This window comes from Haliotis rufescens, unplaced genomic scaffold, assembly GCF_023055435.1.
Source record: "Haliotis rufescens isolate VD_foot unplaced genomic scaffold, xgHalRufe1.0.p SCAF_14, whole genome shotgun sequence".
Lineage (NCBI taxonomy): Eukaryota > Metazoa > Mollusca > Gastropoda > Lepetellida > Haliotidae > Haliotis > Haliotis rufescens.
In genome coordinates this window covers 36,099,504-36,113,083 of record NW_025963824.1, presented here as the reverse complement: position 1 = coordinate 36,113,083, position 13,580 = coordinate 36,099,504, and the positions used below count along the sequence as shown (strand labels likewise).

At 42.1% G+C, this 13,580-nt stretch overlaps 1 protein-coding gene across 4 annotated transcripts in view; it reads left to right on the top strand.

Moving 5' to 3' along the window:
- Positions 1-13,580, top strand: part of LOC124113176 (aminopeptidase N-like) — an 81,201-nt gene that overhangs the window by 55,488 nt on the left and 12,133 nt on the right. For all 4 annotated transcript variants that reach the window (XM_048395371.1, XM_048395373.1, XM_048395374.1 and 1 more), the window contains exons 24-33: positions 797-914; positions 1,982-2,102; positions 2,942-3,096; positions 4,200-4,313; positions 5,870-6,004; positions 6,734-6,799; positions 8,936-9,001; positions 9,535-9,716; positions 12,455-12,555; positions 13,394-13,539. In XM_048395371.1, coding sequence (XP_048251328.1) covers positions 797-914; positions 1,982-2,102; positions 2,942-3,096; positions 4,200-4,313; positions 5,870-6,004; positions 6,734-6,799; positions 8,936-9,001; positions 9,535-9,716; positions 12,455-12,555; positions 13,394-13,539 — 1,204 coding nt within the window. The remainder of the gene's footprint in view (positions 1-796; positions 915-1,981; positions 2,103-2,941; positions 3,097-4,199; positions 4,314-5,869; positions 6,005-6,733; positions 6,800-8,935; positions 9,002-9,534; positions 9,717-12,454; positions 12,556-13,393; positions 13,540-13,580) is intronic.

Here is a 13,580-nt window from a genome sequence, read left to right as displayed (position 1 = left end):
CCTACTTTGCTGATATGAAAGTCTGATGCTGCACATTATCCATTGGGCAACATAAGGATGTATGTCATATGTTGGTCTGTGTCATGTACACAAGAGAACGGTGACACGCAAACACTGATGAGTTTGACACCCCGAATTTATTTTATCATCTCGTGTCAGTAGCATGGGAATCTTCACTGGTCCGTATTATAGAAGTCATTATTCCCCATGAACCAATAATACACCTAACAATCCAGTGTAGAATAGGTCTTCAGCAACACATGCTTGCCGAAAGAGGCGACTAACGGGATCAGGTGGGCAGGCTCGCTGACTTGGTTGATGCATATCATCCCATCCCAAATGCGTTGATCGATTCTCACAATGTCAATGACTGGACTGTCTGGTCCGGACTCCTTACAGACCGTAGCCATATAGCTAGAATATTGTTGAGTGCGGCGTTAAACAACAAACAAACAAACAAACAAACACGCAAACATGATTCCTGAGTGACATTGAGTGATCTAGTCACCAACTCAGTTGTTGTTTCTCCCAGAGCAGCTGTCACATCTCCACCTTGTTTGTGTCGTGAACCTCCAGATATTGTCGGTAGTGTAGCCAAATAGTCTGGGTTCGATTCCTCATAAATTATCATATGCCCATGGCCATTTTCGGAGTCGACCGCCGTAATACTGTTAAAACATTGCGTTAAACCGTTATGACTGTCGGAATCACTTACTCCTAAAACACGCATGTCTTGAATGCTTCCTGCAAAAAATTATGTGTTTGATTAGGTTTGATTATGTGTGTTTTCTTGAAGGCAAGGCGGTTACCAAGCCGACATCTACCAGACCACGCCCCTCATGTCGACATATCTCGTGGCGTTTGTTGTTTCGGATTTTGGATTTATTAACGGAACAACATCTCGTGGTTTACAGGTATAAATTGCATAACAACTATGAATTCATGTTGTGTAATCGGCGAATACTGTAATAGTAATGTATTATTTATTCAATATATCCTGCTTTATGTATTTTCTATAATGAAATATATATTGTTTATCACACCCACATGCATCGTATAACCCCTACATGCTGCCCATACACACGCACGCACACACAAACGCGCGCGCACACACGCACACCCGCACAAACACACACACACATGCATCGTATAACCCCTACATGCTGCCCATACACACACATGCACGCATGCACACACACACACACGCACACACGCACAAACACACACACATGCATCGTATAACCCCTACATGCTGCCCATACACACACATGCACGCATGCACACACATACACACACGCACGCACACAAACACACATACACACACACATGCATCGTATAACCCCTACATGCTGCCCATACACACACGCACACACACACAAACACACATATATACACACACATGCATCGTATAACCTCTACATGCTGCCCAGACACACGCGCACGCACGCACACACACACACACAAACACACGCATGCACACACACGCACACACACACACATACACACACACATGCATCGTATAACCCCTACATGCTGCCCATACACACACATGCACGCATGCACACACAAACACGCACGCACGCACACACACACACACACATGCATTGTATAACCCCTCCATGCTGCCCACAGAAACACACACACACGCACACACACGCGCGCGCACGCACGCACGCACACACACACACACACACACACTCTACCACAGTGGGATCGGTGACATAGCGCAATGCATTGTTTTGTTTGATGTGAGAAGGATCACCATATCATGCACTCAAACTATTTATTAGGACGTCAAATCACGTCAGAAATTAAATATGTCACTGGGGAAATCAAACATATCACGTCAAACATCGAATGTCTCAAGTCGAAAGTCAAATATCTTACGCCAGAAATGAAATATCTCAAATAATGTATCGATATATTTTTTAATTAAGTACACAGGGATAATACCCGGATACATACTTCCTATTTGTTTCAGTATCGTGTATGGGCGAGGAAGAACGCCCTATCTCAGCTGGACTACGCCCTGCAAGTGGGGACGAAGGTCATCTCACACTACGAGACATACTTCAACCACACGTTCCCCTTACCGAAACAAGGTATCACACATTCCCCTTATCTAAACAAGGTATCACACATTCCCCTTATCTAAACAAGGTATCACACATTCCCCCTACCTATACAAGGTATCACACATTCCCCTTACCTAAACAACGTATCACACATTCCCCTTACCTAAACAAGGAATCACATTCTTCCCTTACCGAAACAAGGTATCACACATTCCCCTTATCTAAACAAGGTATCACACATTCCCCTTACCTATACAAGGTATCACACATTCCCCTTACATAAACAAGGAATCACATTCTTCCCTTACCGAAACAAGGTATCACACATTCCCCTTACCTAAACAACGTATCACACATTCCCCTTACCTAAACAAAGAATCACACATTCCCCTTACTTAAACAAAGTATCACACATTTCCCTGACCTTAACAAGGAATCACACATTCCCCTTACTTAAACAAGGAATCACACATTTCCCTAACCTGAACGAGAAATCACACATTTCCCTTACCTAAACAAAGAATCACACATTCCCCTTAGCTAAACAAGGAATCACACATTTCCCTTACCTGAACGAGAAATCACACATTCCCCTTACCTAAACAAAGAATCACACATTTCCCTGACCTCAACAAGGTATCACACACTCTCCTCACCCGAAGAAGGTATCACACACTCCCCTTACCCAAACAAGGTATCACACATTCCCCTTACCTAAACAAAGAATCACACATTACCCTTACCTAAGGTAAGGTGTCTGACTGTTTAACATTGCTCTGATTAAATCTCAAGTGCATTGACGGACCTACAGTATTCCCACACTAAACTCACAAACGATGGACGGTATAATTTGATAATATTTTCAGATATGATCGCTATCCCCGACTTTGCTATGGGAGCCATGGAGAACTGGGGCATGATCACCTATAGGGAGAGTCTGCTGTTGTACAAGGACGGCGTCACCAACAACTATGCTAAACAACAGGTCTTGGTGGCCATTGCTCATGAACTGGCACATCAGGTAAAGAAGATTTTGTCACGTAAAACACAACTGATTTCACCACATTACTTACTGTCGATTTCGTGAAGGAATGTCGATCGTCTAATGTCGATTACCTAAGGTAAATACTGTTGATTTTATCCTGACAAGAAATGTTGATATCGTCAAATATAAACTAAATGCGAGCCCAGTGTGGTAAAGACATCGGCCGTCTAAGACACTGGTCAACCTGAGAGCACGTTAGGATCTTCACAGGGGGATTCGACCCACGACAAGATGACCCTTGGTCAATGCGCCACAGTTGCTTCACTAAAATGCCCACCTTAAAGGGCAACTAAACTCAACACAGTAACTTGTATGCCTTATTAATACTTCAGAGCATACTTATAGACAAATACTTTACCAAAATAAATTTTGAAACTGAAGATCAAAAATGATATCCCAAAAACAAAAAAATACGCCACAAGAGTGCGATGTTTCAGTGATCGAGCTGGCGTCCATTATTCCTGCTTCCGCCTTGGATGTTGTAATTGCATTACGGGCATTTTCTGTCTGCTTTGTCACTTGATTACCGTGTCCACAACTTATATCAATATATGCCTTATTAACAAAGACTTATAAGATATCTTCAGGTGTCTAATCAGGGGATAAATCACTGGTAATCAATTCCTCATAATTCAGTCAATGATTTATTATAGTTATACCAATTCATTGTAATTCCTTCAATGATTTATAATAGTTATAGCAATTCCTCGTAATTCCTTCAATGGTTTATAATAGTTGGCTTATTAAGATACCTTTATTCGAAAGGGTTCAAATCCCCAATTCACACTGATTATGGCCGTTGCACCATGCCCACGTGATGGGTTTCACGACAGAGGTAAACGTCCATGACCTACATCACTTGGGGCTCTACCTGCTCGAGCTGGCACGCTGCAACCCACTACTCACTCACTCGGTGTGCCTATTGTCACTGTTACTGTCAGCGATGTGGTGAGACACGGTGAATTTCAGGCTCGAATCTCCACATGGGTACAATTGCTGACGCACACTCTTCTGGGGTCCGCCATGACATTGCTGGAATCTGCTGATGGTGGCGTAAAACTAATCCCATTCACTTTCAGTGGTTCGGGAACCTGGTGACGCCGAAATGGTGGGACGACCTATGGTTGAATGAGGGTTTCGCCACGTTCGTCGAATATATGGGGTCCGATCTTGTAGAGCCACAATTTAACATGGTAAGTGATAGGTTGTTGAGTAGCAATAGCTTTACAGTGGCTCGGTAGAGTTGAATTTGTCAAGATGTGCGGAGGTTGAGGTTTTTCCCCCAAACCACTGACGATTCCATATTATATTACAAAAGATGTTCCTTTAAAATATATACCGGGAACATATTCAATATCGTTATTCCTTCAAAATGTAACCACGGATTCCGGGGTGGACGATTAAGTAGAATAGGCACTGGAACTGACTGAGAATACTAAAGACTTGACTTTTACTTTGTGTGAGTTCATTGGAGTATGAACCTTCATAGAGTGAGGGGGCGGTCGGGTAGCCTGGTGGTTAAAGCGTTCGTTCGTCACGCCGAAGACCCGGGTTCGATTCCTGACATGGGTACAATGTGTGAAGCCCATTTCTGGTGTCCCCCGCCGTGATATTGCTGGAATATTGCTAAAAGCGGCTTAAAACCATACTCACTCACTCACTCACTCACTCACTCACTCACTCATAGAGTTAGGGCCAAACTGTATGAACGTCGGAGCTTGTGTCTTTCCTACACCTATGAACGTCAATTTCGCGGTCATGTGACTGATCTCTCGTCCAATGGAAAAGCCGTATTTCGTGTACATTTCACATTTAATGACATATTTTACAAACAAGCTTTACATGTCAATGTTATGAACCGTTTTGGTAACCTTTCAGTATATTTGATTGCACGAGTATTTTCTGAATTCTTTGCACAGAAGCATAATATTATAACGTAATTAACCTTCTTAGTAACCTTTCAGTATATTTGATTGCACGAGTATTTGTGAATTCTTTGCACAGAAGCATAACGTTATAATGTAATTAACCTTCTTAGTAACCTTTCAGTATATTTGATTGCACGAGTATTGTGAATTCTTTGCACAGAAGCATAACATTATAATGTAATTAACCTTCTTGAATAACCTTTCAGTATATTTGATTGCACGAGTATTTGTGAATTCTTTGCACAGAAGCATAACGTTATAATGTAATTAACCTTCTTAGTAACCTTTCAGTATATTTGATTGCACGAGTATTTGTGAATTCTTTGCACAGAAGCATAACATTATAATGTAATTAACCTTCTTAGTAACCTTTCAGTATATTTGATTGCACGAGTATTTGTGAATTCTTTGCACAGAAGCAAAACATTATAATGTAATTAACCTTCTTGAATAACCTTTCAGTATATTTGATTGCACGAGTATTTGTGAATTCTTTGCACAGAAGCATAACATTATAATGTAATTAACCTTCTTAGTAACCTTCAGTATATTTGATTGCACGAGTATTTGTGAATTCTTTGCACAGAAGCATAACGTTATAATGTAATTAATCTCTTAGTAACCTTTCAGTATATTTGATTGCACGAGTCTTTGAGAATTCTTTGCACAGAAGCATAACATTATAATGTAATTAACCTTCTTGGTAACCTTAAAGTATACTAGTATTTGATACGGTGCACAAAACAACTTGTGTAGCCCAAGGGGACGTGCCCCGATGATGAGGCCATGGCACACAGTAACATCCTGATGCTTGTTTTCAGTTTGAGCAGTTCGTGGTGGAAGAGATGTTCCCACTTTTCACCGAGGATGGCTTAGTGACGTCACATCCGGTCTATGTTGATGTCAAAACCGTCGACGAAATCAACGAAATATTTGACGACATATCCTATAACAAGGTTGGAGTATTTCTTCCTTTGTAGATGTTTGTTGTGAACATAAGTCTAGTATATAACCGCGTTGAACGTGAGAAAATGAATTACATTATAAATATATATACATTTATTGCCATATATTATTTAGGATTAAGGTAAAATGGGTTTTAACGTCGCGTTAATGTATGTGTGTGTGTGCGCGCGCGCGTGCGTGCGTGTGTGTGCGTGCGCGTGTGTGTGTGCGCGCGCGTGTGTGTGTGTTGTCACAGACTCACAGGGTGTACGTCAACCATTGGCCCCCTTGAGACCGGTCGACAACTTATTGGTTCTTGGTCTTTATGCATCAGCATTACATACCATGTATATCAAATGTCACAACTTTCTAATTTCGGCGATTTCATATCTTTTACGATTAACTCCTATCTGCTTGACAGTTGCCATGGAGAGTAGTTACTTTTATATACATATTGTGGTTGGTTATTATAAACTTAATTGTTTGTGTTTGCTTATTCTCTTCTTCTCCTTTGTGAAATCCTTTGTATTTTATTGAAGCCAGGTTCCAGTGGAATACAACAGTGTCGTGTGTTAAATGTTCTGGAACAGTGCTGCCAACGTTGTCATTCCTTCTCCCCCAGAACTATTTATCCGGATACATCATGACGTCATAGTTATATTAACATAATATAATTTGTGTATTTAAAGATGACTATTTCGGGAGATAATTGAGCGTTGACGTGTTGGATTTAATTTCAGGGAGGGACGGTGTTAAGAATGCTGAGGTTTTTCATTGGCGAAAGCACGTTTCAGAAAGGTTTATCCGTAAGTAACATATATCTAGTAACAGTACTGAAGTATGAATGTATACGTGTCAATAACAAAATATGCCTCGTTCAATAGCAATAATTCATGATTTGAAAAAGCCACATAAATCAGAAATATTCGAAAGTCTACTGGAAAGTTCTTAGCCTCCTACGAATGGTGTGGAGTACATCACTGACAGCTCGCATGTGTGAAGTGTGAATACAATACTTGCCATGCTCACCCGCTGCATATAAACAGAATACACAACAAACAGCATATTTCTGCAGGCATCCAAGAGTCAAGGTATTTTTAGTTGGACATTATAAGTTGGACAAAATAGACTTCTACGCTATCATCAGGTGTCTCCAACTGAAGTGCCAATTCCATCCATCCGCGATCCATGCGGACACGGTGTCAACTGTAGGCGATGGTGCACCCTTCTTTGTCACTGTTAGGAGGTTGGAAGCGGCGTCGACGATGTGGATAGAGACCCTTAAAGATTATACAAGATCAGGAAGACCTCCAACTGCAACCAACCACTTACGGAAAATATGACTATGGATGAACGACGACTCGCTGCATGTCAGATGACCAAAATATTAACCATCTCTCATGACAGAGAGTTTGAAACATTCCGAAATGAATTGGGCATGATAAAATGAATCAGAGCTTTTTACTGAAAATTTCTTCTTACTGTTGTTAACAGAGATACTTATAGCATCATGGCATGCGGTGCGTGTTTGAGGTGGAGATATTGTTGTTAATAGAGATACTTATAGCATCATGGCATTGGGTTTGTTTGAGGTGGACATATTGTTGTTAATAGAGATACTTATAGCATCATGGCATTGGGTTTGTTTGAGGTGGACATATTGTTGTTAATAGAGATACTTATAGCATCATGGCATGGGGTTTGTGTTTGAGGTGGACATATTGTTGTTAATAGAGATACTTATAGCATCATGGCATTGGGTTTGTTTGAGGTGGACATATTGTTGTTAATAGAGATACTTATAGCATCATGGCATTGGGTTTGTTTGAGGTGGACATATTGTTGTTAATAGAGATACTTATAGCATCATGGCATTGGGTTTGTTTGAGGTGGACATATTGTTGTTAATAGAGATACTTATAGCATCATGGCATGGGGTTTGTGTTTGAGGTGGACATATTGTTGTTAATAGAGATACTTATAGCATCATGGCATTGGGTTTGTTTGAGGTGGACATATTGTTGTTAATAGAGATACTTATAGCATCATGGCATTGGGTTTGTTTGAGGTGGACATATTGTTGTTAATAGAGATACTTATAGCATCATGGCATTGGGTTTGTTTGAGGTGGACATATTGTTGTTAATAGAGATACTTATAGCATCATGGCATGGGGTTTGTGTTTGAGGTGGACATATTGTTGTTAACAGAGATACTTATAGCATCATGGCATGCGGTGCGTGTTTGAGGTGGACATATTGTTGTTAACAAAGATACTTATAGCATCATGGCATGCGGTGCGTGTTTGAGGTGGACATATTGTTGTTAACAGAGATACTTATAGCATCATGGCATGCGGTGCGTGTTTGAGGTAGACATATTGTTGTTAACAAAGATACTTATAGCATCATGGCATGCGGTGCGTGTTTGAGGTGGACATATTGTTGTTAATAGAGATAATTATAGCATCATGGCATGCGGTGCTTGTTTGAGGTGGACATATTGTTGTTAACAGAGATACTTATAGCATCATGGCATGGGGTTTGTGTTTGAGGTGGACATATTGTTGTTAACAGAGATACTTATAGCATCATGGCATGCGGTGCGTGTTTGAGGTGGACATATTGTTGTTAACAAAGATACTTATAGCATCATGGCATGCGGTGCGTGTTTGAGGTGGACATATTGTTGTTAACAAAGATACTTATAGCATCATGGCATGCGGTGCTTGTTTGAGGTGGACATATTGTTGTTAACAGAGATACTTATAGCATCATGGCATGCGGTGCTTGTTTGAGGTGGACATATTGTTGTTAACAGAGATACTTATAGCATCATGGCATGCGGTTTGTGTTTGAGGTGGACATATTGTTGTTAACAGAGATACTTATAGCATCATGGCATTGGGTTTGTGTTTGAGGTGGACATATTGTTGTTAACAGAGATACTTGGAGAACCGGAAGTACTCCAATGCGGACCACAACGACCTGTGGGCAGCGCTAGACTACGTGAGTACCAGTGATTATTGAGTGAGTGAGTGAGTGAGTGAGTGAGTGAGTGAGTGAGTGGGTGGGTGGGTGGGTGGGTGGGTGGGTGATTGAGTGGGTGGGTGGTTGGGTGAGTAAGTGAGTGAGTGAGTGAGTGAGTGAGTGAGTGAGTGAGTGACACTACGGTAATATCAGTCTGTCCTCGTTACTTTGATGGAAAGCTCTGAATGGCATTTAGAAATGATACACATTACAGAATTTATGGATGTCAACTTCTTTATTATAAGGGACACAACGTTTCGGAGTATAGGCTTACTCATTCATCACCTCATGATTAAAAAGTTGACATCCACAAATTCTTTCTCAAATTTACTGTTTTGGTAAGCCAGAGGGAGGCAACTGTGAACATAGAATTGTGGCTCCTTCGAAGTATCTATATATTATGGCGGCCTGTACGTTATCGGGGAACCAGACTAACCAGATATTGATATTAAGAGCACCGCCCAACCCTGAGTTTTTAAATAATCTTAATCAGTCCGACTTTCTTGATATAGCAAGCAAAGTCAGAGAAAAAGACTGTAGACGTGGTGGACACGATGAAGACGTGGACGCTGCAGATGAACTACCCCGTGGTCAGCGTGTCCAGGGCGGGGAGCAGCCAGCTGCAGCTGAAGCAAAATCGGTTCCTGCTGGACCCATCAGCAGCGGATCCTGGTACCTACCCGTCCCCCTTCCAGTACGTTCATCATTAAATATGTGTCTCATCGAGTGAGTGAGTGAGTGAGTCAGATGTTGTTTTACTCGTCTGGACACGGTCGTCTTCCAGTACGTTCATGATTTAATATGATCAGTGAGTCACATGAGTGATCCGGGGTAGAATACGTCTTCAGCAACCCATGCTTGCCATAAAAGGCGACCATGCTTGTCGTAAGAGCGACTAACGGGATCGGGTGGTCAGACTCGCTGACTTGGTTGATGCATGTCGTCGTATCCCAATTGCGTGGATCGATGCTCATGATGTCAGTAACTGGATTGTCTGGTCCAGACTCTATGATATACAGACCGCCGTCATATAGCTAGAATATTGCTGACTGTGGCGTTGAGCAGCAAACAAACAAACAAACAAAGTGAGTGAGTGGGTGTTTTGGACACGTCCTCTCAAGTCATATTTTTAAGTGGGTTATTGACAAAAATGTTGGTGGAGTGGATTTATGTTAAATATGTTATATTCGCCTTTGCCTCAAAACATATTTTTACTCTGGAAGGCGAAGCCGGACAACACATGAGTTGTTTCGCGAAATCCTGGTATCATCACTATTGGACAGTGGATGATAAACACCAAATTACTTTTTTGAGTTTTACCGATCGTCCACCAAACCGAACCCCTCCCCAACTCAAAACTAAACCAGATGAAGTTATGCATCGCGATCACATAAGAGGACGAATAGGGATCATGCCTCTGTGTGCTCAGCAGTGAGTGTGCGACTTTAACACCAGGTAGAGCTATTATATAGAGCTATAATTCCAGATATATCACAACGGGAAACAGTAAAAAGTTCGAAAATGTGTTTCCAAATGGAGAATTCAACCCGTGTTTTCTGCGTGGCTATCTACAAGGCCTACAGACGCCCCTGTCGTTTTCAACCAAGCTGTATGTAACCAAATGATTGTAACAACTTACAATTGCCAATTCCCTCGTATAATCCGACGTTTAGATAAAAAAATATAGTGAGAATGAAGGAGTGAGTGCGTGAGTTGGGTTAAACGCCGATTTTAACAGTATTCAAGTTTTTCACAGCGTGTCAGCTTAATGTGGGAGGAAAGTCCGAAGTGATGCAGGTCTCAGACGTTTACCACTTTGGTGAAACCCACGAGGACGGGTATGGTGCTGACAAACATAGAAACATAATTGGGACGAACCGGGATTCGAACCCACAATCATAGGTTTCTGGCGTGCCCAAGAGACGCAACTCTGCACAGCGAGTCGCGTCGCCTTTGACGACTTGGCCACCCGTGACCCGAGAATGAAGGAAGGAATCATGTACACTCTTCAAAAAAAGACACGCACATGTAGATTTTCAGTACATTTATTGTACCAAATAAAGCCGATTTTATTTAATATCATAGATACAAATATGAAATTTTAGAGTTTGATAGTCACATGTTGTCGTTGTACAAAGGCATTGAAAACTGTTCATTGTCATGTCACATAAGGCCACAACTTTGCGCTGAACACAGTATCTCGTCCCACCGCCCGGGCAGCAATCACGGCTCAGAATCTCCTCGGCACTGACTGGATAAGTTTACGAATTCTGTCCTGCGGAATTCTGCGCCATTCTGCTTGTAACGCGTTGGCCAGTTGTGGGAGTGTCTGCGGCGTGTTCTGACGTTGACGTACACGTCGATCGAGTTCATGCCAGAGGTGTTCGATTGGGTTCAGATCTGGAGATCTCGACGGCCAGGGCAAGACATCGATGTTGGCATTATGAAGGTAGTCTATCCTGACACGAGCTGTGTGTGGTGGAGCGTTGTCCTGTTGAAACAGCCCACTCTGGCGGTCAATGATTGGAGGAAGGCGAGGTTGAAGAATTTGATTCATGTAGCGATTTGCTGTCAAATATCCCCGAACCACAACCAAGTCAGATCTCGTGGTGTAGGATATGGCCACCCACACCATGACACTACCGCCACCGAAATTGTCAAATTCACGTACACAATGTGGGGCAAAACGCTCGTTTCGACGACGATAAACAGGTTACTTCCATCTCGCCGGTGAAGAGGAAATCGTGATTCATCACTAAACCACACTCGTCTCCAGTTTTTCAAATTCGAAGGCTGTAAGTTATGGCACCAACGCACGCGTCGCTGTCGATGGATCTGTTGCAAAACAGGGACGATAGCTGGTCTTCTTAGTCGAATTCCAGCCTCGCGAAGATGGTTACTGACAGTCTGGTCCGATATCCGTCTCAAACCAGGGATGCGTCCTGCAGTCTCCGTAGCTGTGTCATTGCGATGCTGTAGGTGCAGCAGTCGAACGTAGCGATCCTGTGCAGGGGTGGTAACTCTCGGTCGGCCGGTTCTCGGACGGTCTTCAGTAGAATTGAACTGTCTTTTCTTTGGAAACGTCTTATGGCGATGTTCCGATCGGCAGCGCTGAGTCTCGGGATTTTCGAACTCGAAAAATGTGATGGCAAGTTATTGGCTTATGCTTGCCTTTTTATAGTCACTGCCACGATTTACGAATGCAATAACTTGCACGTACATTTTGCCCTGCCGTTTAAGACATTGCAAATCGACGATGGCTGTGTTTTGACGCACCGTTTGTCGAATATCAGGCCACCAACATTTTCCAATAACATATATCCTATTTACATACCGGATGTTTTGTGTAGTCGGGTTCAATGAACTACATACTACCTGTGCGTTTCTATTTTTTGAAAAGTGTATATATTTTTAATTTGAAATATTTTTCAGTTATAAATGGGACATTCCTTTCACCTTCACAACGAGTTTAGAGAGAAGTTTCAGCAAGACTGATGCAGACATTATCTGGATAAAAAGAGAGGATAAATCAGGTATCTAAAACGTGCACCTGGAAGTTACACATTCACTTAGGCAAGCCTTCAAGAACTCGGACTCCGTTAACTCAAACTCCCCAAAATGACTTCATGGCCATGGTATCATCCGTGCCGGCACATTATATAATTTCGGCACTTAACATTTCTTATACACTGAAAGTCGAAGCTAACTTGACCGTATTGCGTGGATCGATGATTATGATTTCAATCACTGGATTGTCTGGTCCAGACTCGATTGTTTACAGACTGCCGTCATATAGCTTGAATATTGCTGCGTGCGGCGTTTAACAACAAACAAACTTGACCATATACCGAGTTTTCCGTGGTTTGATACATTTTAGTGACCGAGGTAAGTCGCATTATCTCGAACGATCGTTTAAGTATCGGAGTCTACTTCCGACTCTTCACTTCACTTCCGGGATCGCCTCCATGGTCAAGTGGAGAGAGCGTCTGAGGTCGGTCTTGTCATACCAAATGACGTCAATATTACCTTTTAGGGTCACATCATCGTGTGTAATAACCTTCTGATGACGTCAAAATCTGATATCTTTACGTCATCTGAACAACATTTTGCCATCAGATAGGTTCTCAGTAGGGTTGAAATATAATACGTTTTTTCTGATTTCCTGTCTTAAATGTCACTAAGTGTTCTATATAGAATAATCTACTCGAAACACGGAACTACGGAGTATGTGTCCCTAGTAAATAAATGCTGTAAGTTCCTTTTAAAGGCTTGGGATTAACACGGGACAGACAATCTATAATCCCTCGTAGCTTGTTGGTTATTCTCTTTTTATAAACAGCGTCAACACAAATTGTACCTTCACTTCTTCAGACAAGTACACTACATCACTGTCCATTCCGGCCTCTGACCAGACCAGTTGGATCATCGGTAACATCGGTCTGTACGGTCTGTACCGTGTCCAGTACGAGGATAGCAACTGGAGGGCTCTCATCCATCAGCTGAAGACTGACCACACGGTAAGAAAGGCTGGACCCGGTCAGTACAGATGTTTCCTGGT